The sequence below is a fragment of the Schistocerca americana genome, chromosome 9 (genome assembly GCF_021461395.2).
Source record: "Schistocerca americana isolate TAMUIC-IGC-003095 chromosome 9, iqSchAmer2.1, whole genome shotgun sequence".
NCBI classification, from domain to species: Eukaryota; Metazoa; Arthropoda; class Insecta; order Orthoptera; family Acrididae; genus Schistocerca; species Schistocerca americana.
The window spans coordinates 114,630,468-114,654,091 of record NC_060127.1 but is presented as its reverse complement, the minus strand read 5'-3'; the positions used below and the strand labels follow the sequence as shown (position 1 = coordinate 114,654,091).

General features: G+C 42.6%; 1 protein-coding gene across 1 annotated transcript in view; it reads right to left on the bottom strand.

Moving 5' to 3' along the window:
* Positions 1 to 23,624, bottom strand: part of LOC124550721 (serine/arginine repetitive matrix protein 1-like) — a 116,465-nt gene that overhangs the window by 38,253 nt on the left and 54,588 nt on the right. The window contains exons 7-9 of the mRNA XM_047125442.1: positions 23,313 to 23,432; positions 5,152 to 5,291; positions 4,908 to 5,109 (exon numbers count right to left, since the gene is read on the bottom strand). Coding sequence (XP_046981398.1) covers positions 4,908 to 5,109; positions 5,152 to 5,291; positions 23,313 to 23,432 — 462 coding nt within the window. The remainder of the gene's footprint in view (positions 1 to 4,907; positions 5,110 to 5,151; positions 5,292 to 23,312; positions 23,433 to 23,624) is intronic.

Genomic DNA, 23,624 nt, shown 5'->3' with positions numbered 1-23,624 from the left:
CACATGCTCTTTGCCTTCATAATAATATTTATAAGCAATTTACAGTACTCTTTGTAATGGGCAACTATAGCTTGATTGTAACAACTTTTAACATTTTGATTTAATTCCTTCTTTGTACTAAATGATATCAGTATATCACTAGTCAGGCACCCAGGCTGCCTTTTCCTGCTAGTACTCCATTTACAACGTTCTAATGGAGAGCAGCTCTCAAAGAGCATGAGAAATGTGTTAGGGAAAGCATTATATTTGTCATCTATGTCATTGGCGCTATAAACATAGTGCCACTCTTGTTCCTTGACGATTTTTAGAGAACTCACTATTGCTGTTGGATTAACTTTCCTACATAATTTGTAATTATATCTGACATTTGTTTAAAAACAAAACCCTTTCAGTGTTAAAATGTGTGCATCATGGTCTGAAAGGCCATTCACCATTTTTACTAACAAAATGCCCATCTGGCAATGAAAGATGAATAAAAATATTGTCTACAGATGTGATACTGTTCCCCTGCACTGTAGTAGGAAAAACCACAGTCTGCATCATACTGTCAGGACAGATCTCACCTCGCATTCTTGTGAAAACAGTGCATAGTCAGGATTGTCAGGTGTCATGCAAGCAAGTACATTAATTTTGACTGAACGGCATTGGAATTTTTAACAGTTATTTTCTTCCGAATAGAGCAGCAATTTATTTTTCGTGGCTGTGATTCGTCTAGTACTGCACTTCATACAACGCGTCGTCCATGATGTGCTTTGATATTGAATTATAGTTACAATGTTTTCGGTGAGTGCACAATTAGTTTCTTGTAGCATTTATTTCGATTGATTTTCTTTATTTCAAATTCTGCATTTCGGAACACTGTTCACATGCGCAACACATTGCCCATGTCAGTTTTCCTTAGGAACTGAATACAATACCTGTGACTACATGTTACATGAGGAGAAAGTTTTTGGAAGAAATGTATTCAGTTTCCTCAAATTCAGACAAAATTTTAATAGAAAGCTTACAATAGATCAAATAATACAATTTATATTTGGAGATGAAAACAGCACAATTATTGCCCAGGGTAAGAAGGTACCAATGTAACGTCAAAGCAGAATAAGATAAAACTATCTTTGCAAAGCATATTGAGTGATCAGATTCATCTGTAGCTAAAAATATGAAAAATGAGAACAGAGTAAGAAGCTATAATAGTTGGTCCACAACGTCTAGCGTTGACGGGGAAGAAATATCGTAATGCAGATCACCCAAGAGGAGAGGTGTCGAATGTGTGGAGTACACTGTGTTGTTGTATGTCAATCGTAAAGATGATCACGCCCATTAATCGATGTATCTGGGCTGTTTGATGGGAAAATTAATGACAAACTTCTTTGATCCGAGCGTCGAGGCCAGTACAGTGTCGAACGTTAAAATTGATGTCATCCCTGTAATCCTTAGTGTCCGGGGTGAATACAACATAACCAGGAGAGCAGCCTATCTAGAACTCCAGACTGCAAGACCGTGAATTACAATATATAGTACCGTTAAGAATAGCCCACATCTCGCATAAGGGACTAGAAAATCACACGAGTCACCAGAATTACTCCTGTACAAGCTGCAGCTATCCCAGAGTTAGATGTGCCTGTATCCCACAATGTTATCTCCATTTTGAAAAAGAGACAGAGAATAAATGGAAGTAAAGGAGAAAAATATCAAATACTACAATTATGCCTCTGTATAAAGTATTGTGAGCCTTCACCATGCCTTTAATAATTCTGAACTAAAACTGTTCTACCTCTGGGTTACACCAGCCTCAGTAAGATTCGTATCGCAGCACTGATACTATGTGTATGGAATTTTTATCCTCCGAATACAGCCTAATGGCGTAACAGAGCTACATGAACAACTTGATTACCAGTAAACAATGAAGGACAAGAAGAAAAAGACATTTCAGAATCTGGAGCAAAAGGTAGCAAGAGCACAGCTGCTTACATATGAACTTGTAATTCATCAGTGAAAGAAGAGACCGATACATATCTGAAATTGTTCATTATGATACTGTTTTGAGTTAGTAAATTGCGATACATATTTACAGATGAGTTACAACATTTGAGCTAATTCATAAACACCATTTTCCTAAACTCTCAGAAATTAATGTGAGCAATATTTTCACTTATAATTATGGCATTATGTCAGTTGTACTAAATAGACAATAAAAGGGATAAACAGTTAGTGACTATGTTAATTAATATAGGTACTTTTTATGCTTTCTGCTAAATACAAGCTGAGAAATTCGCGATAATTTAAAATCGTAAGAGTTTTGTTGGAAAGTTAAAAATTAAAACTTATTATTCTTTATTTTATGCCACCTCACTGGCTGGAATAATGTGGGTAAATTGACTGGAAATAATCTCGTTGAAGCAATATTCTCAAAAATACTAATGTAAGCAAAATAAATTATTTTTAGAACATTCCGTAACAAACGATGGCTTAAATCAAAGAATAAATACACTGATTTTGTTACATTTAAACTGTAATTTCACTATGTACATATAATCATTGTCTATTGCTTTCCTTACAGTTTATAAGTAATTTGAAAAGGTTATCTCCCTGAAAGCTCACACACCAAAACAGGATTCATATGAAGGGTGAAGGAGCGACAGTTATGTGTTTTCCTTGTTACGTATTATTCAAGTATTCAAAATGTTTGAGACCTTTGTTATATAACTTCAAGATTTATAAAAAAATAAGTCACTTGTTCCACTTGTTGTGCGAAGAATAAGTCCTGTGTTAGCTGTTTGATGTTTATTTTGTCTGGAATATTTTTTAGAAAATGTGTGTGGAAGTAAGGTAACAAATAGATTCATTGGATATAAGTAGTTTAATAAACATGTTTAATAGCTGTGAAACCCCTGTAAGTAGAGAACATGATAGCATCTGGAAACAAAGTTTGAGCTATCATGACTGAGGGTGAGTAATGAAATTAAATATTGTTTATGAGTCTCACTGTCTGTAATAACTTCCCACATGCTCAGATAACTGTGATTAATACCAAACAGCACTAATAAAATGATTCAATGATATGGGTACTGAAGCATTATTAAGTTACATCAACTTATTTGGCGGTTATAAAGAGATAAACATTACAACATGTGTAGCATATCAAGAGAGTGAGAACTAGTACTTGGTTTTAGAATCACATTTCCGCTCTGCAGTGGAGTGTAGGCTTAGATGAGTTTAATGGCAGATTAAAACTGTGTGCCACACTGGAAATTGATTCTGGGACCTTTACTTTTCGCAGGAAAGTGTTCATCTGGCTACACTTCCCACGTATGTCTTACAACATGTTCTCCCAGCTGCACTTCTAGCAGTAGCTCATCTCCTATCTTCCAAACTTCTCAGAAGTACTCCTGCCTAATTGCAAGAGTATCACTCCTGGAAGAAAGGGTATTGCGGATATGTGGCTTAACCATGGCCTGGGCAATGCTTCCAAAATAAAGTTAGTGAATTGAAGAGGGGACCACTGCTACCAGCAGCAGCATGACATTAAGCAGAATCAGCGGCGACGAGCGCAATTGTGTATTGGACAGGGATTGTAACCCGGGATCTCCAGCTTACTAGGCAGGTGCTGTAGCCACTGCACCACCCGGGACACACTGTTATCACAACTGCACTATCTAGGTATGCCCCACAGCCGATCCACACTTCCAACGAGCGCCACCCACATTGCCTGTCCACTATGCTCCTATTCGCTACTCACAGATTCTCACATGAGGTTGGATGTATTTGTGCATTCGCATTGAAGCAAGCGGATACAGGCTTATGAATTGTCAATATGCATGGTGTCCGTTCGAGAGAAGATGCCATGCAGATCCTGCAGCTGTCAAATACTAAATTAAATTGAAGGGGGGGATCACTGCTGTCAGATCCAGTGGGACATTAAGCGGAATCAGTGGTGATGAGCGAAAATGTGTATCTGACCGGGATTCGAACTCAGGATCTTCTTTTTACTAGACAGGTGTGGTAGCCACTGTGTCATTGGGGACACAGCGTTATTGCAACTGCACAGACTATCTTGGTACATCTCACAGCCAATCCCGCTGCAGGTGAAGCAGTGATACCCCTTCAAATTAGGTACAATGCTTCACAACTGTGGGATCTATATGTTGTCTGTTCTTTCGAAGGAACAGACATCATGAATTCAAAAGTTTGTAAGATAGAAGACGAGGCAGTAATGGAAGTAAAGTAGTGAGAGGCCCGATCGGTTGGCCGTGCAGTCTGACGCATGGCTTTCTGGGTGGGAAGTAGCACCTGGACCCCGGCATCAATCTGCCCGGCGGATTTGTGTCAAGGTCCAGTAAACACGCCAGTCTGAGGATGGTTTTTAGGCCGTTTTCCATCTGCCTTGGCAAATGCGGGCTGGTTTCCTTTATTCCGCCTCAGTTACTCTATGTTGGCGATTGCTGTGCAAACAAGTACTCCACATACGCGTACACCACCATTACCACACAACCATAGGGTTATACTCGTCTGGTGTGAGACGATCCCTGGGGGGGGTGTCCACCGGAGGCCGAACCGCACGATAACCCTGGGTTCGGTGCGGGGCAGCAGAGGGGTGGCGTGGACTGCGATAGTCGTCGTTGGATTGTGGACCACTGCGGCTGCGGCGGGGACGGAGCCTGTCCATTGTTTCTAGGTCCCCAGTTAACATACCATACAATACAAAGTAGTGAGAAAGTGCTGTGAGTTGTGCTCATGTAACACATTCGGTTGAGAAGTTGGGCATGAAGGGCGAAGGTCCCAAATAGTAGTCCTGGTGTGGCATGCAGTTTTAATCTGCCATGAAGTTTATTTGTGGACAGCTGAATGCACCAGGCAGAGGAGATGGAGAGGAACTGGACACAGCACAGTGAGTGGCGCGCGCTCACCTCGCGGTCCCTGTCCGGAGAGAGGTGTGTGCGCGAGTCTCGGCGGCCGCGGCTGTAGGAGGCGGAGTCGGGGCTGAGCGAATCGCGGCGCGCCTTGCGCCCCGCCCCCGGGCCCGGAGGCCCCCCGCCGCCGTCGTCGGACGCGGGCTGCAGGTCTGGCGACAGCGTGGGCTGCGAGCCGCGCCGCCCGCCGCCGCCGCCGCTGGAGCTGCCGCCACTGCCCGACGACCCGGCGCCGCCCCACACCCCCGGCGGCAGCGAGCTCTCGTCGATGGCCGTCGACTGGCGCGGCAGCCGCGGGAACTTGCCCGAAGACTCCTTGCCCGACGAGCGCCGCTCCGGCGACGCGTGGGACCGCGAGTCGCGCCGGCTCTTGTAGTACACCTGCCGGCAACAGGGGCTCGCTACAACACCGCGCTACTCTCACCTGCATCTTGCTGCACACTATCAGCTCCATGTGGGAATATTTGCCAGACCAGTACTCGGGTCTAGAACCCATCATTAGTGACTCTTCATAGACAGAAGAAACCGATAAATGGAAACATGTTGTTTTTGTTGTTCATGTTGTTGTGGTCTTCAGTCCTGAGACTGCTCTGATGCACCTCTCCATACTACTCTATCATGGGCATCTATCGATGCTAGCATGTTCCTTAGAAGTAGATACCTTAGGGGTTGCGAAGCAAATCGCTTGATGCGGGCAAGTCTTCAGGTCCAGATTGTATACCGATTAGGTTCCTTCCAGATTACGCTGATACAATAGCTCCCTACTTAGCAATCATATACAACCGCTCGCTCACCGATAGATCTGTACCTGCAGATTGGAAAATTGCACAGGTCGCACCAGTGTTTAAGAAGCGTAGTAGGAGTAATCCATCGAACTACAGACCTATACCATTGACGTCGGTTTGCAGTAGGGTTTTGGAGCATATACTGTATTTAAACATTATGAATCACCTCGACGGAGCGATCTAGTGATGCGTAATCAGCATGGTTTCAGAAAACATCGTTCTTGTGCAACGCAGCTAGCTCTTTATTCGCACGAAGTAATGGCCGCTATCGACAGGGGATCTCAACTTGATTCCGTATTTCTAGATTTCCGGAAAGCTTTTGACACCGTTCCTCAGAAGCGACTTCTAATCAACCTGTGGGCCTATGGGCTATCGTCCTAGTTGTGCGACTGGATCCGTGATTTCGTGTCAGGAAAGTCACAGTTCGTAGTAACAGACGGCAAATCATCGAGTAAAACTGAAGTGATATCAGGTGTTCCCCAGGGAAGCGTCCTGGGACCTCTGCTGTTCCTGAACTATGTAAATGACCTGGGTGACTATCTGAGCAGTTCTCTTAGGTTGTTCGCAGATGATGCTGTAATTTACCGTCTAGTAACTTCATCCGTAGACCACTATCAGTTGCAAAGCGATTTAGAAAAGATTTCTGTATCATGTGGCAGGTGGCAGTTGGCAGTAGACGCTAAATAACGAAAAGTGTGAGGTGATCCACATGAGTTCCAAAAGAAATCCGTTGGCATTCGATTACTCGATAAATAGTACAATTCTCAAGGCTGTCAATTCAACTAAGTACCTGGGTGTTAAAATTACGAACAACTTCAGTTGGAAAGACCACATAGATAATATTATGGGGAAGGGGAGCCAAAGGTGGCGTTTCATTGGCAAGACACTTAGAAGATGCAAGTCCACTAAAGACACAGCTTACACTACACTCGTTCGTCCTCTGTTAGAATATTGCTGCGCGGTGTGGGATCCTTACCAGGTGGGATTGACGGAGGACATCGAAACGGTGCAAAAAAGGGCAGCTCGTTTTGTATTATCATGTAATAGGGGAGAGAGTGTGGCAGATATGATACGCGAGTTGGTGTGGAAGTCATTAAAGCAAAGACGTTTTTCGTCGCGGCGAGATCTATTTAAGAAATTTCAGTCACCAACTTTCTCTTCCGAATGCGAAAATATTTTGTTGAGCCCAACCTACATAGGTAGGAATGATTATCAAAATAAAATAAGAGAAATCAGAGCTCGAACAGAAAGGTTTAGGTGTTCGTTTTTCATGCACGCTGTTCGGGAGTGGAATGGTAGGGAGATAGTATGATTGTGGTTCGATGAACCCTCTGCCAAGCACTTAAATTTGAATTGCAGAGTAATCATGTAGATGTAGATCATGTGCAAGCTTCTTCATCTCCCAGTACTTACTGCAACCTACATCCTCCTGAATCTGCTTAGTGTATTCATCTCTTGGTCGCCCTCTACGATTTTTAACCTCCACGCTGCTCTCAAATGCTAAATTTGTTATCCCCTGATGCCTCAGAACATGTCCTACCAACTGGTCCCTTCTTCTTGTCAAGTTGTACCCCAAACTCCTCTTCTCCCCAATTCTATTCAGTACCTCCCCATTAGTTATGTGATCTACCCATCTAATCTTCAGCATTCTTCTGTAGCACCACATTTCGAAAGCTTCTATTCTCTTCTTGTCCAAACTCTTTATCGTCCACGTTTCACTTCCATACATGGCTACACGCCATACAAATACCTTCAGAAAGGACTTTCTGACACTTAAATCTATACTCGATGTTAACAAATTTATCTTCTTCAGAAACGCTTTCCTTGCCACTTCCATGGAAACATAAAATGTGTGTAATGTACGAAGTGCATTCCACAAGTAATGCGACCAAATTCATAAAAAGTCATTTATTGAATATATCCGTACAAGTAATCAAAAATTTTCAGAATAGCACCCTCTTGCAGAGATACACTTCTGGAGGAGGTGTTTCCATGCCTGGAAAGCATCTTGGAATGCCTTTTCCGGAATGTCCTTTAGAGCTGATGTAACATGCGGCTGGATGCTTTGAATCGTGTCCCAATGTTTTCCTCTCATCAGTCCTTTTAACCGAGGAAACAAAAAAATGTCAGCAGGAGCCAGATCAGGACTGTTGGGAGGCTGGGGAACCAATGGGTTCTTGGTCCTGGCCAGGAAGCCGTTGACAATTAAAGAGCTGTGACTCGGCGTGTTGTCATGGTGAACTTTCCACGTGTCCTTCATGTCTCTTCGGCAGCGCGAGACCATCCTTTTCAGTCTTTTGGGCACTAAACTGAGTTCACTGTAGTCCCGGTAGGTACGAATTCGTGGTGGACAATGCCTGTGACGTCAAAGAAGACAATGAGCATGGTTTTGATCCTGGACTTGCTCATGCGTGCCTTCTCGGGACGGGGCGACGATGGGGTGGGTCACTCTGAACTCTGCCTTTTTGTCTCAGGGTCGTACGCAAAAATCCACGACTCATCACCAGTGATAACTGAGTTTTTCACACATTTCCACCATTTCTCGGCAACGAAGTTCTCTCTTGTGCTTGTTTTCGTGGGTCAACACTTTTGGGACGAGTTTGCACACACCTTTCTCATGTTAAAATCTTCCGTCACAATGCAGAAAACGGCTGTTTTTGACATCTTTATGGTTTGTGCCATCAATTTAAGTCTCAGCCGTCAGCCAATTAATCGCTCACACGCTTCACATTTTCGTCGATTCGTGCGGTTGATCGGTTGATGGCCGTCCACTGCGGGGTTCGTCGGTGATTTCCTCTCCGCGCTCTATGAGCGATTTGTGCCATCGGAAAACTTGTGATTCGGACAACCAATCAGTCCCAAAGGCATGCTGAAGTAATGGGAACGTTTCGGTGGCGGACTTCCCAAGTTTAACGCAAAATTTGATAGCGTACCGTTGCTCTACAAAATGATCCATTGTGCCGTGTTACATAAACTCAAAATGGGGTTGACGGAAACGCACGTCCTGACTCTCCGGCAGCTCGCAGCCGAATGAGACAAAGAGCGTTTTGAAGCTAACACCCCCCTCCACTTAGCCCAGCCGGTTACAACACGCTGTGGTTGCGTCAGAAAAAATTCGTTGCATTACTTGTGGAACGCACTCTGTAAGAACATTCTGTACACATTTCTGTACAAAGGTAAGGTTACTCTCATATTGTATACGTCTCTATCAAATGACAAGTGTGGCAAGTATGAAATTGTTGTGACTAGTCGAAACTACTTTCATTCGGCCACAACTGTGAGTTCTCTGATTATTCTGAGAGAAGGCTCATCTCAATGCAACATATGCTATGTTGGTTCACTTTATTTCACAAACGGATAAAAGATTTGCTTAACTTTAACACAGTCCTTTGCCAATGACTACTCAAGCATCACTTGATGCACAGGATAACAAACTATTTTCTAGGAGTACAGTGTTCCGTGTTTAAATGAGCAGGTCCATCAGTGATCCTAACTACGATGTCGACTGGTGTGGTTGAATCTCGAACTGGGCAATGTCTCATGTTGAGGGCGCTGCAGAAGTAATAGGGGAAGAGTGTTCCTTCAGGAGCGTGTCTCATAAGTCAACGCCGATTGCAGCGAGCCCTCACTAACCTCCGTGGTATCGATTCACTTTGCTGTGGCACAGCGATCTCTGCATGATACGGCAGATATTTCATGGTGTTAAAATTGATGTCTATCTAGAAAAACATACACGGGCCAGTCACATCAATGCGACCACCGCCTGTGTTCGGCGTCAATGTGCAATAACCAATCACAGACGGCAGGTGGGACAGCAACAGTAGTGAATATTATATAACGCGTATTATGGGCGGAGGTGGGGACGAGGGGCAGAAAAAAACAGTGCAGTATTGCCGAAATAGAGCAAATTAAATGCTGTACAGAAGGACCATTGGGTTTAGTGACAAGTGATTAAGTCATCGAAAGTCCACATGAGCCAGTGGGTTACCAACAGTGTCTCCTCAACGACTGTTCAGCAACCTGCTGTTCATCGACGCTGAGGGCTGAAATATCGCAGACGGACGTCCACTGAGAGGCAACAGGAGGTCTTCTCAGATGAATCACATTTTATGCTCCATTGCATACATGGCTGTTGGCGTGTACGGCGTGAAACGTGTGCAAGCAGAGGGATCCAGGCCAGAGGAGGAAGGGTTATGATCTTCGGAATTTTTTCGTGACACTCCCCGGGTGACGTTGGTATTCTGGAAGACACAATGGATCAGCAAAAGCATCCGTCTAATTTTGGGGACCATGGCTATCCCTACATGCAGTTTGTCTTTCCTCGGCACAATGGCATCTACCAGCAGGACAATGCAACATGCCACATAGCTGGCAGTGTAAGTTAGTAGTCGAAGAGCACCTCGATGAGAGTTTGATGCACTGCCCTGGTCACCAAACTCCCCAGCTGTAAATCCAGTCTAGAATCTGTGAGACCTCCTCGATAGGGCTGTTCGTGGCATGGATCTAGTGTAGGTGTAGGCGTCCACGGCGTGGCTCTAAATCCCTGTCGGTACCTTCCAGAACATTACCGACTCTCTTACTGCATATTTCCCAGCGTTCAGCGCTGCAGAACGTTGTTATTCAGGCTCTTGACAGGTGGTCACATTAATGTGGCTGGGCAGTGTAGAACCCGTGGACTTTTGAAACTTAATTATAAGCATGTCTACGTGATCACATTAAATTCGATTGCCTGGCTAACCTCTGTGGTGCACAGGTTGTCGTGTATACTGTCAAACGCTAAATGGGCACATTTCTTGGTAGTGTTTATCATCGGGTGTTCAGTGTTTACCAGTTATAAAAAACAGGCACGACAGCCTATGTACGATAGAGGTCGTGATCACATACACATGCGTATAATTAGAATTTTGATGACCACGCGGTTCTGTGTTCTCTAGATCGACATCAGTTTTAACATCATGTAGGTTTTATACAGGCTACACATGTCGTTTGATATAGACATACACGATATGTAAGTAACCTTATCTTTCTACAGTAATGTATAGAGAATCTTCTTATCTTGTACACATTGATATGTATGCGTTTATTTGCAGATCATTTGAATAAGACGCCACAGATGTGGTAATTAAACATTTTTTCATGCAGCTCATAGTGTACAACAAGACGTCTTGTAACAAATAGTTAAAATATGCAGAACACGAAGCATACAAGATTTTCACACAAGTCTTATTATTTATGGTAGATTTACTAAGTACTTGTTCTTGTATGATATCTGTAGGAAAGAGGCGCTCAGCTCACGAATTGCTAATTTAGGTGGAAATAGGAACTCACTGTGCGGCCTAATAATGCCTGGAGATAGGGCAGTAGTGTAATCTGCACAACCTGTAGGACCATAAGTGGTCTGTGAGAAGGACTAGCAAATGTAACATTACTGTTTCGATTTTACAAGCACGCCATACAAAAGGATCGCAGGTTCATTGCACATCAACAGTGTTTCGTAGTACAATTTACCTACATGGCCGCGCCATCCAGCACTGCCGTACTTAAGCTGAAGGTCGTTTGAGACCTCTAAGAAAATAACCCTAGTCTAATCTGTGGTGTCACCGCCAGACAGCACACTTGCTAGGTGGTAGTTTTAAATCGGCCGCGGTCCATTAGTACATGTCGGTCCCGCGTGTCGGCACTGTGTGATCCCAGACCGAGCGCCACCACAAGGCAGGTCTCGAGAGATGGACTAGCACTCGCCCCAGTTGTACAGACGACGTAACTAGCGATGCACACTGACGAAGCCTCGCTCATTTGCAGAGCAGATAGTTAGAATAGCCTTCAGCTAAGTCAATGGCTACGACCTAGCAAGGCGCCATTAGTAACATTGCATGTATCTAAAGAGTCTCACTTGTATCGCCACAATCTCCAGATGTACCAAAAGGATGGATTAAAGTTAAGTATTCCAGAAGCTACGTACTTTTCTTTATAGCATTCATTACGTATCCTGTTTCAGACCTCACGCCATCCTGCTTTAGCTTAGCGCGTGCCTTTCGGCTTCCTCTCATTGTGTCTAGGCTGTCTTGTCTAGACACAACATAATCCATGTCTAGTGACAAATTTACTTTAACCAGGAGATCTTATATGTTATCCACATTTAGATATTTGTCTAGAAAAGATTGTCCTTTAGCACCACGCAGAGGTTTAGCCTCATGGCTACACGAAAACTCTGCCTGCCAGACAGTCTTACCACCCAAGTAATTTAATATAGATGTGACTCTAATAAGACATATGTTGTTAATGTAATGAAAACATTTCCATAAATTTACATTATATAAATGTGAGAAATTATACCATATCACTACATTTGTAGTAAATAAACACTGAGTATTACTTGTTCGTTAAATAATAAAAGTAATAAAAATAGTAAGTACTGAATGTCATGGAATTACGACTGGACACGGAACATTATTTTAAATGCATAAAATATAACAATATTACTAATCAAAAAACGTAAATTCGTAATATTGAATATTAGGTCGAAGTAATACCGTACCTCGAGGTCTAGGGGCAGATGCAATCAGCTTGATAACTGGCTATCAAAACCTGCCATTATATACGTGGCTAACCGACAGTAAAAGAACTGAGTCATTAAATGCTATAGAAGGTAGAATATAATCTCTAAAGACAAGAATTTTAACAAAGTGACCTTATTCTTAGCTATTTGTTCTAGAATACACCATGAAATGCTGACATGTAGAGCACATGTCAAAATACAGAAACCAATGCCTAATGTGAAATTGATCGCATTTGAAGACCAAAAAGCCATAAATATGAATATAATCCACATCTGTCTTAAGGTCGAAGTGTTTCGTATACTGTGTACTATGTAATGCATTTCTAGAATTTATGCTTCATATGAAAATAGTGAACGGCTAAAACATATTGCTATAAACAGAGGTCTGGGTGCTGCATACAAATGTATGCGTCCATTTGTAAACACCAATTAATAAAATGGATACAGCCTTGCTGTAGTGGATACATCGGTTCCTGTCACATGACCGAAGTTAAGCAATGTCGGGCGTGGCCGGCACTTGGATGGGTGACCATACGAGCCGCCATGCGCTGTTGCCCTTTTTCGGGGTGCACTCAGCCTCGTGATGCCAATTGAGGAGCTACTCGACCGAATAGTAGCGGCTCCTGTCAAAGACAACTATCGTAACGACCAGGAGAGCGGTATGCTGACCACATGCCGATCCTATCCGCATCCTCCGCTGAGGGTGATATAGCGGTTAGATGGTCCCGATGGGCCACTTGTGGTCTGAATGTGGAGTGTTTTTTTTTCTTTTGCTAGAAACATTAAAAACATTAGATGCCAATTACAATCACAAGTAGCCTGTTGGAATACTTTTTTGGTCTCACGGATCATGCCTTATTTCAGGACTGTTACTAACAAGGCAACATCCCCATCACACCCCCTTCAGATTTAGTTATAAGTTGGCACAGTGGATAGGCCTTGAAAAACTGAACACAGATCAATCGAGAAAACAGGAAGAAGTTGTGTGAACTATGAAAAAATAAGCAAAATATACAAACTGGGTCGTCCATGCGTAAGATAGGCAATATTAAGGGGAATGTGAGGCGAGGAGCGCCGTGGTCCCGTGGTTAGCGTGGACAGCTGCGGAATGAGAGGTCCTTGGTTCAAATCTGCCCTCGACTGAAAGTTTTGCTTTCTTTATTTTCGCAAAGTTATGATCTGTCCGTTCGTTCATTGACGTCTCTGTTCACTATAATAAGTTTAGTGTCTGTGTTTTGCGACCACACCGCAAAACCGTGTGATTAGTTGACGAAAGGACGTGCCTCTCCAATGGGAACCGAAAACATTTGATCGCAAGGTCATAGGTCAACCGATTCCTCCACAGGAAAACACGTCTGATATTTTGTATACGTCACTGGTGACAGCATGTGCGTCACATGACAGGAATATGTTGCGACCCACCTAACTAGTACACTTGGCGAATGGGTGAAAAGATTCTTCTACCTTGCCCGATTTAGGTTTTCTTGTGGATGTAATAAACACTCCAAAAAAAGTGATGAAAACATAAGAGTTTTTGACATAAACTGAAAATAAAAAGTTAAAATTTTCGGTCGAGGGAAGATTTGAACTGCAGACCTCAGTTCCGCACCTGTTCACACTAACCATGGGACCACGGCGCTCCTAGTCTCATACTGACCTTAATAGTGCCTATATTACACATGGACGACCCAGTTTGTATATTTTGCTTATTTTTTCATAGTTCCACACAACTTCTTCCTTTTTTCTCGATTGATCTGTGTTCAGTTTTTCAAGGCCTGTCCACTGTGCCAACTTATAACTAAATCTGGGGGGGGGTGCGATGGGGATGTTCCCTTGTAAGTATGTGAGAATAGCTTACGGTTAGTTGGTAGGTAGAAAAAAAAGTTCCATATCTAATACAATGATGTAAGACTAGTTATGGCCGTAATTGGCACTTAACGTTTTTAGTACCTTTTGCGTGTCTATCTTATTAATTGGCGTTTTACTAATGGGCATATATCGCGCCCTTTGTACATAGCATCCAGGCCTCAGGTTATAAGAGTATGTAATTTATATCTATTCACTGCTTTTATGAGATGCTTAAATTCTAGATGTGTTTTATTTGGTATGCAATATACGAAACAGAGTTTAAGTTAGATGTGTATTATGTATGTACTTTATGGCTTCGGGAATTTTGAATGTAGTGAAGTCAGTGACGAAGCAGCGGAATTCAACTAGTTGACAACGTGGAAGATGAGCTACCTCTGCCCACCTTGTGTGGTAGTTTGGTGTCTACCTGAGTGGTCGAGTCCCTCCTGGAGGTGAGCATGGGGTGAGCTGGTGAAGAGGAGCTGGCTGGTGATGCCTGCCCAGACTGGGTACTGCTGCTGCTCGTCTGCTGTTGTTGTTGTTGCTGCTGCTGCTGCTGTTGTTGTTGTTGTTGTTGCTGTTGCTGTTGCTGCTGCTGCTGCAAGGGCTGGTTGATGATGGTCACCTCTGCCACCACCACTGGCGGGGGCGGCTGCGGAACGGCTATGCTAGCAGCGGGCGTCTGTGCAGCAAGTGTGGTTCAAAGCGTTACTCACGATTCACATACAGTTGTAACAAAAATGATACAGGGCAACTTCAGGAGAGCTTTCTCCCACAGAAACGATTAATACCCAAGTTCGACTATATCGAAGGTAGTATAAACATGCGAATCACATCACTGCTTGCTTCGATGTGCCAGGCAGCTCACTACCTCACTTGTATGCTTAAATGGTCATTGTGAATTTGGGAAACACTAGACTGTTTACTGATCTTCATTGAGCCCCTGGTTTAATTGTGATGGATTCAATAACTGTTGATAAACGAGCAGATATCCACGATGGGCCATGGATATTTCAGGTGGATCTTCAATACCAACGGTCCCCACCACTGCTTTAGTGGACGCAGGAACTTCCGACTGTTATCCGCAGTTCCCGGTACCGGCTTTGCGGCCTCTCACCGGGTACGGGCGGATTTCTGCGACGAGCCTCGTTCGGCAAAGTCCGGCAGTTTCCGGCTAGCCGATAGCGGGCGCGCTACTCCGGCAGAACTGCGCGCTTACGTCGGCTACGGCGCAGTCATTCTCAACTGATTTTAAAGAATCTTTTCGGTAAGAAATTGGTTTTTATGCTGGTTATAGGTTTATATATCGGCTTCATGATGACGGTCCTAACAATTCCCTAATGGTCAAAGGTAGTGTTGAGGCTAAAAAAGTGGTGTATCATAGTATGAGATATAGAGGCGAACGAGTGTGCCGGGGCTTACTCCAATTCACTACGACCAGCGCATCATCAGAACGCGGCTGCGATCAACATGCGAAGGACTACACCATGATTTAAGAGTGACATTAATCATTAAAATAACTTTTCCAAACGTCAGTGTATGATTAAGTAAATGTATGTTGACATTGTAAAGCCTCAGAATGATCAAATGAATACGTTAGGAAAAATATACGGTCTCAAGATAAAAATAAGTGGCACTGAATAATAAAACTAATTGGTCAGAGTATGTAAATGTAGGCCACAGTTAACAGTTACAAGTGTCAACTTCACAAGAGCAATATTTTTGTTAAAACCGACATCTTTACGAAAAACTGAAGCCACTAAAAATTAGAATCGGAAAGCTGAAAATTCGTATGTAACCTCAGTTTCACGTAAAAAGATTGAATATGTGACACCAAAGGGCGCCGCTATTAGTTCTCAAGTTATTAACTGAAAACCAAATTTCGAGCAGAAAGGTCCTTATTCGTGATAGATTAAGTATCATTTGTATTTCTAATAGGAAGTGATAATTACAGCACTCAATTGCATTTATGAAACGACAAAGCTGTACTAAGTTTCAAGATAAAACCTTTTCAGTAACTAAAGCAAACTTAACTGAATTTATGCAAAATTCAATAATGTAACTTGTTAAACGATAGTATTATTATACTATGCATGTCCGAGAAAGGTGACATTTAGATATTGCTACTTGTGAATAGGGACGTTTTACAGCAGGTGTTGCGTTTGGCAGTCCGCTGTACCCTTATGTAAACACAGTCGGGAAGGCACTGATGGGAGACACTTCACATCGAGATGTCAAACTCGGCATCCCTCAAACACCTGAGAGGGTTGTTGCTTGGATGACGTCAGAGCTGGGCAGACTTGATTGCGTCTTACTAAATGTTGGAATTGAACTTGCGAGGACTGAACACCGTCCTGGATCGCTAAGATTTCACGAAAGTAACTGTTTGTGTGCCGCACATCAGTCTGACAAAACCGCCTGGCCAGTGGCGAGGTTATTTTTCACTTCTAAGACGGGCAATTGTATTTTGGTGACTGGAAGTCAGGGCGATAGACTATTTTACTTGTAACTTCCTGTAAAGGTGGTCTCTAAACTGTTAATAGTGCTGTTTCCGCTACAGATACTAGTTACAGTACTGAGACTTATATTTTTGTGCAGATGAGCTTGTACAAAATATATCAATCATTTAAAGCTCAAATTTCTTATTCATTGTCATAGTTCCTGATCCCACTGAATAAGCAGCAACAACAAAGAGGAACTTCTTCTTTCAGTGAGCACACAGAGCAACGTGAACTTGCAGACTGCGAATTATGGCCAGTATTTTCTCCATTGCTCTCTGGATGACTGCAAATTTGTTTTCAGACTCTTGGAAAGGATGCACAGACAATTAAACAGTCTTTTCCTAACGACGTAACGCAGTAACGGCCATTTTATTATTGCCCGCCGCTCCACAGCGTGGTATTTTGCATGTAAATTACACACTGCGTAAAATTCGAGAAGTTTGCAATAAAAAATAGTGATCGGTATGTATTTGCGTTTGGTGTGCATTAGACCACATATTGCTGCATATAAAATAAAGCTAACGTACTGAACTTTTCTTTAGGTTTCTGCTATCATGTGCACTGGCAATGAAGCTGGAATGAAAAAAAGTCCATCATATCTCAGAAACGGTTTGAGACAACGAAACGAGATTTTGGCAATGATCGCACACAAGGAAGGAAATATATTGCCATATGGTAAACAACGAAACTTTTTTTGTCTACCACGATTTAAAGTAACTTCAGACACTTGTAATGAAATGAAGTCTTTTTTTAGATTCGTAAGTAGCTAGTGAAATTAGAAGTAGTGTGGCTTTGTAACAAGATAGTGAAACTACACATTCATATTTATACTGAGAATACGCTTTTTGTTAATTTTTCACTCGATTTGTCCTCAGTTCCTCGTTTAATAAACCACTGTGTCAGAATTACGCCGCATTTATAACTTCGTTAGGATGCTAGCAAGGTGACAATGTGCAAATACCGCATTGTTCTGACACAAGTAGCAAATTTTTACATTCCAAGAGGAGAAATGAAGGTCATACTCGAAATTCGCCTCTAATGAGCGAGAAGTCTTCAGGTTGCAGCAAGCTTTAGCTGGTACAAGTATACCAGAGGAGGTGGACAATATAAAAACTTACACAACTGTACTGTGAAATACCTTGTTCGTGAAAATTCGTACATGAATATTACGCGAAGAAGAATTTAAGAAAAAAGTCGTTCAATGAGATGGTGGTGTAAAGCGAGGAAGAGGGGGGGGGGGGTGAGTTGTATGAAGCAACAGTATAGTGAGCACTGATAAAATGTTGCTCTTACAATATTCATTGTTGTAGGGTATGACCCTCAACTTTCGCATTGTGAAGGGACAGATCAAGATAAGATGGATAGTTTTTATGAGGCACTCAGTGATGTAGTTGTTAAAGAACAAGGACAGTGATCTGCTCATGGGTGATTTTAATGCCATGATTGGAAATCGAACAGAAGGGTATGAAAAGGTTATGGGTAAATTTGGAGAGGATATGGAGGCCAACAGGAACGGGAAACAACTCTTGGATTTCTGTGCCAGTATGGGCTTAGTAATCACAAACTCCTTTTTAAAACATAAGAACAATCACCGGTATACTTGGGAAGGCAGGGGAACCAGATCTGTCATTGACTATATAATAACAGATCAGGAACTCAGGAAGGCTGTGAGGGACACACCTGTATTCAGGGGATTCTTTGATGACACTGATCATTATTTAATCGGCAGTGAAATTGGGATTGTGAGGCCGAAAGTGCAGGAGGTCAGGTCTATATGTAGGAGGATAAGAGTGGATAAACTTCAGGATAAGGAAATCAGGCACAAGTACATAACAGCGATCTCAGAAAGGTACCAGTTGGTTGAATGTAGTCAATTACAGTCATTGGAAAAGGCATGGACAAGGTACAGGGGCACAGTACTAGAAGTGGCTAAAGAATGTCTTGGAACAGTAGTGCGTAGATGTAGGAGGAAGCAAACAGCTTGGTGGAATGACACAGTCAAGGCAGCCCGTAAAAGGAAAAAGAAGGCGTATCAAAAATATCTACATACTAGAACTCTGGTAGACAGAGAAAGTTATGCTGATGAAAGAAACAAAGCCAAACAGGTAATTGCAGCATCCAAGAAGAAATCTTGGGAAGACTTTGGAAACAGGTTGGAGACTATGGGTCAAGCTGCTGGAAAACCATTCTCGAGTGTAATTAGCAGTCTTCGAAAGGGAGGTAAGAAGGAAATGACAAGTATTTTGGACAGGTCAGGAAAACTGCTGGTGAATCCTGTGGATGCCTTGGGCAGATGGAGGGAATATTTTGAAGAGTTGCTCAATGTAGATGAAAATACGAGCATTAATGTTTCAGATTTCGAGGTAGAATGGGATAGGAATGATGATGGAAACAGGATCACATTTGAGGAAGTGGAGAAAATGGTCAATAGATTGCAGTGCAATAAAGCAAGTGGGGTGGATGAAATTAAGTAGGAACTCATCAAATACAGTGGAATATCAGGTCTTAAATGGCTACACAGGATAATTAAAATGGCCTGGGAGTCGGGACAGGTTCCATCAGACTGGACAAAGCAGGAATCACACCAATCTTTAAACATGGAAACAGAAAAGATTGTAACAACTACAGAGGTATCTCTTTAATCAGCGTTGTGGGTAAAATCTTCTCAGGTATTGTTGAAAGGAAAGTGCGAGTATTAGTTGAGGACCAATTAGATGAGAATCAGTGTGGGTTTAGGCCCCTTAGAGGTTGTCAGGACCAGATCTTTAGCTTACGGCAAATAATGGAGAAGTGTTATGAATGGAACAGGGAACTGTATCTATGCTTTATACATCTAGAAAAGGCACATGACCGGGTTCCTAGGAGGAAGTTATTGTCTGTTCAACGAGATTATGGGAGGCAAACTTTTGCAAGCAATTAAAGGTCTTTACATGGATAGTCAGGCAGCAGTTAGAGTTGACGGTAAATTGAGTTCATGGTTCAGAGTAGTTTCAGGAGTAAGACAAGGCTGCAACCTGGGGTGTCACCGCCAGACACCACACTTGCTAGGTGGTAGCCTTTAAATCGGCCGCGGTCCGGTAGTATACGTCGGACCCGCGTGTCGCCACTATCGGTGATTGCAGACCGAGCGCCGCCACACGGAAGGTCTAGAGAGACGTCCTAGCACTCGCCCAGTTGTACAGCCGACTTTGCTAGCGATGGTTCACTGACAAATTACGCTCTCATTTGCCGAGACGATAGTTTGCATAGCCTTCAGCTATGTCATTTGCTACGACCTAGAAAGGCGCCATTATCATTTGCTATTTATCTTGTGAAGCATGTACCGTCAGACAGATGTTTACCAATTATGGATTAAAGTTAAGTATTCCAGAAGCTACGTACTTTTTTACTAGACTCAACTCCTTTAACTGTTCCAGACCTCACGCCAGCCTGCGTGAGCTTAAACGCGTGCCTTTCGGCTACCGGTCATAGTAGATTGGCTGTCTGGCCAGTGCACAACACAACCTGTCTCCACTGTTGTTCATATTATTTATGGATCATATGTTGAAAACAATAGACTGGCTGGGTGAGATTAAGATATGTGAACACAAAATAAGCAGTCTTGCATATGCGGATGACTTAGTTGTGATGGCAGATTCGATTGAAAGTTTGCAAAGTAATATTTCAGAGCTAGATCAGAAATGTAAGGACTATGGTATGAAGATTAGCATCTCCAAAACGAAAGTAATGTCAGTGGGAAAGAAATATAAACGGATTGAGTGCCAAATAGGAGGAACAAAGTTAGAACAGGTGGACGGTTTCAAGTGCTTAGGATGCATATTCTCACAGGATGGCAGCATAGTGAAAGAACTGGAAGCGAGATGTAGCAAAGCTAATGCAGTGAGCGCTCAGCTACGATCTACTCTCTTCTGCAAGAAGGAAGTCAATACCAAGACTAAGTTATCCGTGCACCGTTCAATCCTTCGACCAACTTTGTTGTATGGGAGCGAAAGCTGGGTGGATTCAGATTACCTTATGAACGAGGTTGAGGCTACGGATATGAAAGTAGCTAGGATGATTGCAGGTACTAGTAGATGGGAACAATGGCAAGAGGGTGTCCACAATGAGGAAATCAAAGAAAAACTGGGAATGAACTCTATAGATGTAGCAGTCAGGGCGAACAGGCTTAGATGGTGGGGTCATCTTACACGCATGGGAGAAGCAAGGTTACCGAAGACACTCATGGGCTCAGCAGTAGAGGGTAGGAGGAGTCGGGGCAGACCAAGGAGAAGGTACCTGGATTCGGTTAAGAATGATTTTGAAGTAATAGGTTTAACATCAGAAGAGGCACCAATGTTAGCACTGAATAGGGGATCATGGAGTAATTTTATAAGGGGTCTATGCTCCAGACTGAACGCTGAAAGGCATAATCAGCCTTAAATGATGATGGTGATGACGATATTAGGTTATGTTGAATCATCTGGTATTGTTAACGTGTCATAGTTTTCGAAAATCCTTTCTCGGTTCCGATCTCCTATGTTGTTGAAATGAACACGTGGACACTAGAGATCCTTTGCGGTACTTCACTCACAAATAAATCCTTTCCACTTGACAGAAGACAGTGTTTAATGTTGGTGCTGTGTGTAAAATCCTGTTGGTCACTGTGCTTTGTAAAAGACAGGGAGAGACCGACTTAACATAGCTGAGTATATCACAATAGTAAAAAAAAAGTAACTTAATGAATCATGTAAATGTTTCGGATGTGGCTATACTTTTCACTGAGGAACTGCATTTTATAGTAAAACTGACTAATTCTACTTCACAGCTCAAGATCGCAAATATGATCCATGGAACATGCGAATAACTAAATCACATAAGCTGTTTGAAGAATACGTCTGTTGTATTTTCATATCGGAAAGTCATACGTGGTACCACCAAGCCTACACTAAACTATATGTACCTATCTCTAACACGCAGTTCTTGTTACAAACGTAAATGTTCATTAACACTTTTCTTAGTGTTCATCAGATAAACTGACGCCTAAAGAATACGTGACTATAGTGCTGCATACAGTTTGCAGATTTTGAATGTAATTACTTCGCTAGCACATACATGTCCCATTTGAAAGTGCAGTTTATTTTTTACATGTGTCTCATGGGCACCTTATTTGAGCAGTTAAGCATTTACTGCCTTATGAAGTTCCAAATAGTTACTATCAGAAACAGTCTTTATCACAACCATGTAGTGTGCAACCCATGTACTGTCCGAACACTGTTCATTTATCCTACATGTTTAAATATTTTTAACGTTTCTTAACTGAAAATAGATGTTGAATAAGCTAAGTTCTATGTGTGTTTATTTTCCTTTCTTGTCAATATTCTTTTAACTCAGAAATTTTACTTTGTTATTCGACAAATAACCCATTTTTTAGCAATGACATTGCTCTGTCAGAAGTGGGCGGAGCCTCCAGTATATATGGTAAAATGTGCACTGGTTTTACTATCAGAAGGAGGTTCTTACTCATTGGTAATTCATATTCTAATAGCTTTGAACTTTTATGTATTTTCTTTAATGTATGTAGCTCTCTAATCAAAGCTTTGTATATGACCTGTAATCTGAAGATGACCACAGTTGTGGTCGAAACCGGTTACTGGAATAAACAATTTATGATCAAGACTGTTTTTTATAGTAAATATTTGTGACAACATTGATCACTGTTCACTCCCACAATGTATTCAAAAGTAATTAACTCACGAAGTTCGTTGCCAACAACCAATAAAAGTTACAAAATAACAGTAATATCCATGAATATAATATTAGAAGCACAAATTACAATATCAGTGGCTTGGGTTTATTGTGGCACAGAAAGGAGTGAGATATTCAACCGTTAAGGAACGACATACTATAGGATGTAAGAAATCTAATGGGTGATGAAATTAACCCCAAATTGATATCATCTGTTTCACATCTCTTTCTGGTCCATAAAAGAATTAAAAATTTGTAATAATTACACGATATGTATATGTGGGTCTGAGAATGAGAAGGGGAGTGGGAGAGGGAGAGAAAGAGAGAGAGAGAGAGAGAAAGAAAGATAGAGTGAACATACAAAGTGATCCAAGACAGACGCACATCGAAAATCAATAGTATTATTCTAAAGGTAAAAGATGACAGTCCTCCGATGCAGCCAATTCAAAGGACACGCTTACACTCAGATTGGGTTCACACAACTAATGAGATACTTTATGCTACCTGTGGTATGAACGAGACCTTGCCGGCCTCTGGTGGCCGAGCGGTTCTAGGCGCTTCAGTCTGGAACCGCGCGACCGCTACGGTCGCAGGTTCGAATCCTGCCTCGGGCATGGATGTGTGTGATGTCCTTAGGTTAGTTAGGTTTAAGTAGTTCTAAGTTCTAGGGGACTGATGACCTCAGCAGTTAAGTCCCATAGTGCTCAGAGCCATTTGAACGAGACCTTATGAGAACTTTTGACAAGGAGGAAGCAAATCTATAACAGGATTGCTTTAAAACTATAAGATACTGGGCTAGACTCCTGGTGTAGCACTAAATGTTGAAAAAAAAAAGCAGTCAGTACTAAAGCAGATCGTGCGAAACGCCCTGAGGACTTACCCCGGCACTGGGTGAGGTGGCGGGCGGTGTGGTGGAGCTGGTGATGATGGTGGGCGGCGGCAGGCCCTGGCCACAGGTGCTGGTGCCAATGCTGGAGCTGGTGACGTCCGCTGTGGTGGAGGTGGTGCCTGCGGCGCCGGCGGCAGAGGAGGACGGAGGAGGTGCGGGCACCGCCATGGACGGCCCCGAGTCCGACGCCGTGGACGACGTCGACGGCCGCTGCTCCTGCAGACCGACATGCGGAGTCACTTTAGTGAAGCTACATTTGTCATAGAATGTGGCATCTATTCTTTGTCAGAGCGAGAGGGACAGTAACAGCCAAAGGGCGGTCATCACTCATTATATGCATAATTCACAGAACTGAGAGACCAAAAATTTAGTAAATTAGTAAAAATTAACAAAAATTTGGTAATTTAG